The sequence below is a fragment of the Plectropomus leopardus genome, unplaced genomic scaffold (genome assembly GCF_008729295.1).
Source record: "Plectropomus leopardus isolate mb unplaced genomic scaffold, YSFRI_Pleo_2.0 unplaced_scaffold29412, whole genome shotgun sequence".
In the NCBI taxonomy this organism is placed as follows: Eukaryota; Metazoa; Chordata; class Actinopteri; order Perciformes; family Serranidae; genus Plectropomus; species Plectropomus leopardus.
In genome coordinates, this window is record NW_024632060.1 from 1 (window position 1) to 3,831 (window position 3,831).

At 40.9% G+C, this 3,831-nt stretch overlaps 1 protein-coding gene across 1 annotated transcript; it reads left to right on the forward strand.

Moving 5' to 3' along the window:
- Nucleotides 1-425: 425 nt before the first annotated feature.
- On the forward strand, nt 426-3,238 carry LOC121938419 (ribonuclease 3-like; the record flags this gene model as incomplete). The annotated part of the gene is made up of 4 exons (XM_042481662.1): nt 426-512; nt 708-794; nt 2,774-2,845; nt 3,157-3,238. Coding segments are annotated over 4 exons (328 nt in total), but the record flags the coding sequence as incomplete, so codon positions are not given.
- Between the last annotated feature and the right edge of the window lie 593 nt (nt 3,239-3,831).

Consider the following 3,831-nt stretch of genomic DNA (forward strand, 5'->3'; position numbering starts at 1 on the left):
TAATTAATTTACAGTTTGAAACAACCAGCAATAATGCGTAGTGACAAGTAAAACATATTGTACATAAGGGAAAGAAAAATAAATTAATTTGAAAATTAAAATACATGAAACGCTTGGATATTATAACATACTGTGTCTTGTGGAAAAAAAGGAAATAAAGTATATGTGCATGTCATATGCATAGCAAAACGTTTCCTCATTTACATTGAATGTGTAGTGAAGGAAGACCCTCGACCTTTGGTCAACTGAAAAATGTCTTTAGTTGGGGACAATCCAAAGAAAAGAAAAAGGGACAATTTGGGGGTCAAGTGGACAAAAAAAAATTCCATACATTGTTTGCATCTGGTAAATTTGCCAATTTTAAAAAAAAATTTAATACGAGTATAAGCTACGTCATTCACTAAGTTTTTGTGGGTTTTTTTCAGCCTGTCAAAGAGTGCCGACCAATGAACAACAATGCAGGAAAACTGTTTCACTACAGGATCACTGTGTCTCCACCCACCAACTTCCTGGTATGTCTCTTTTCTCCATTGTATTTTTGTGCTTTCTTTTGCTGGTATTGTATTGCAGTGCTTGAGTACAGTGTCATGATTCTGTACCTGTTTAATGCATTTTTATACAGTGTCATGGCAGTAATCGTGTATATATTCACAGCACGATGCCTAAGCTGCTGTGTGTCTAAGTGGTGCTGCTGTTCTCTGTTTCAGACTGACAGGCCGACGGTGATCGAGTATGATGACCATGAGTACCTGTTTGAAGGCTTCTCACTTTTCTCCCACACACCTCTCACTAACGTAAGCCTTGTTAACTGTATAGGCGATATGCCATGAATTTTACACTGCAAATCTTTGACAGTGTATGTCACCGTATAGCCATTTCTCCCTGTTGTCCCTGTTTTTTAAATATTAATGGCGTCCTTTATTATTTATTTCCGTGGAATCTGCAGTTCTTTTTCCTATTGTATTTTGGGGGGCAGGTGTCACACTGAGTTTTCTTGGCGATTTTATTAGAAAGTGTGCTGTTGAACCTCACAAAGGTGAAACAAAGTTTACAGGGTTGCTTACAACTCTTCCTGCTCCTCATCTTCAGAGAGACTTATACAGATGCGTGCACTGTACACAATATGACTGATGACGGCGCTTCAGATACTTTTTTTTTGTATGTGCACCAAAATTTCTTGCACCTAAAACATCTTCCAGCACCATTTGGTGTATTTGTCCTTTTTTTCTCTGCATTTTTGTGCCAACTTTTTAGTGTAGTTTGGAGTGAGATAGTAAAATTATTTCAATATGACACTGCCATAGTTACTCTGAACATTTCCAAAAAACCTTTAAAGGATTTTTTTTCATAACAGTTCGAGTATGTGGAAATAATTAGTGTTGTAGTGCAACATTGAACTTTTTAATTAACTAATTAATTGATTTTATCGGCGATCATTAAAATAAAATGATAATCCGTTGTTACAAGTGCGTTTTCAAATCTTGATGACCAGAATAAAAACACCAAACATGCAGCGCTCAGAGCAGAATAGATGCTCAGTGCCTCGTTACGCTGCTGTCGTTTGTAGCAGAGAGTAAGTTTGCTGTAAATGCTGCCGCATCAGGTCCAGAAGAATCACATCCTAAGTGCAGTTTTTTTTAGAAATGTTGATTTGTTACCAAAGTTTCTGTTCTCATGACATCCTTTCTCTACACTATACTCACAGTCTGCACTGTCCACATATGATCCCGTCCTCCGACTCGTCTGTTGCGGCGGCACATATAATTTAGGTCAGCGCTTGAATGAAAAATCCCCTCATCCTTTTAACTTTACTCTCTTCAAAAATAACTTCAAATTGGCTTTTGGCTCGGGGTCAGCTTCTTTGTTGCCTGGACAAAGTGCTCCTCTCTCACTGCGCCAACCTTGTCGCAGATTCCTCTCCCTCACTTTCTCAAGGCCCGGTCAAACATTAAGAGAGGTCGTGATTGAAAAGGACCCTCTCTTCCTGCAGCCATTTGAGCCGCGGGCCTGACTTTTATGCTAAGGAGGCGGTTTTAAAAAGGGAGTGAGAAGTCGATCGGGGACCGCCAAACCCCATTTCTTGAAAATTTGTTCAAAGCGTGAATATTTGGGTGTCTTGATACACACGTGGGCTCGTGTCCATCAGTGTCTATATTTGTCCTGCATGTTTGAATAATAAAGTACTTGGTCAATATCCGTCGAGCTTGAAAAGAGCCCAGAGGATTAGGCATGATTTGAACTGGATAATTTAAGCGGGCCTTGTTAAAAGCTGGGGTAAACGCTTCATGGCGGTGTGGGGATTAGGGACCTCGGAGCGTGGTGATATTAGCCCCCTGCTAGTTAGCTGCCGGGATGGGCAAGAATGAATGTGACTCCCAGGTTAATCTCTTAAAATGGACCCCCGCGCTCTAACAACAAAGACCGTGTAACTAGGGAGATTAAACAAAGAGGAGCAGGCTTATCTATTTAGCGAGATTTGAGTTACTTAATTTTCAAGAGTCAGGTGCACGCTGGTGTGTGTGCAGAGGCATGTGATTTATGGCGGTGAGTGTTTTTTAAATTGGCCAAAGGTTGTGCGTGTTTATACGCATTACAGCGTGGTTTCTGGAGCGTGCATTCTTTTTCTTAACGCGGTTTTTCGGGCGAGCTCCACAGCGGCAGAGATGAGGTTTTAATGAGTTTCCTTGAAAAGCTGTAACCTCTGCCTAACGCCATGGTAATGAGTCGGCCCGTCCTTTCTTCTTCTCGTCCTCTGTTCCTTTCATCATCACAGATTCCATTGTGCCGTGTGATCCGCTTCAACATAGATTACACCATTCACTTCATAGAGGAGATGACACCGGAGGTCAGTAAAACCCCACTTTATCTCGCCAGCTCTTTCTCACCCCTTTTGTTTTTATCTCAAACGGCTGAGTCTGAGCACAGCTGAGCCACACGTAACCCTCGCACCTCAGTGCCTGGGTGAGCGGAGGTGCTAATCCTTCCAGAAGAGGGAAAAGAGATTCTTTTTAACCTGCAGAGCTTGATTACATCGATAAGGTGGCTTAGGTGATAAAGTTAAAGAAGTGGATTTACTTATCAGTCATATCTACATTAATGTTCTCTTTATGGCAGTGTGCTTGTACTGTGTGCTCACTGTCTCGCTCCTGTTTCCAGAACTACTGCGTCCGAGGCCTGGAGCTGTTCGCCTCCTACTTGTTCCAGGACATTCTTGAGCTGTATGACTGGAACCTGACAGGTATTCATTCAATCAATCTTTATTTAGTCTCTGGATCATTGACAGCAAGCTCTCCTTTACAATAACGTCACACAAAAATAACAAGTAAAGGTGCACAACCAGAAGAGTAATGAAATTATCTGACTACTTAAAAGCAACAGTACACTAGGGGCTGGAGATATATCAAATACACTCTATGTATTGCAGCTTGTTCCACTTGCGATATATAAAATGACTATATTGAAAACATTGAGTATAAATTCTGAAGTCGTTTTTATAAGCCACTGGCATTTTGGTTCTCCTGCTCTCACAGACACACACACACAAAACAGGACTTTTGCAGAGCTACTTATTGAAGGTAAACTTGCTAGTCCCACTGCCCTCTTACATGCTCGTGCAGGTGTCACAAGTTTGACATTTGCTTTGATTGTGAACTGTTTAAGTTGTCAAAATGGGAAAAAATGGCTTTTCACGCTGCAGTGTTCCAGTTATCACTTATTTAATGCACCAACGTAGTAGTGATGTTTAGAGCGACACAGCTCTGTGACCAATCATGTCATATGACCAATCACAAGATCAATATGTTTCAAAATACATGTCAATAAATAAGTACA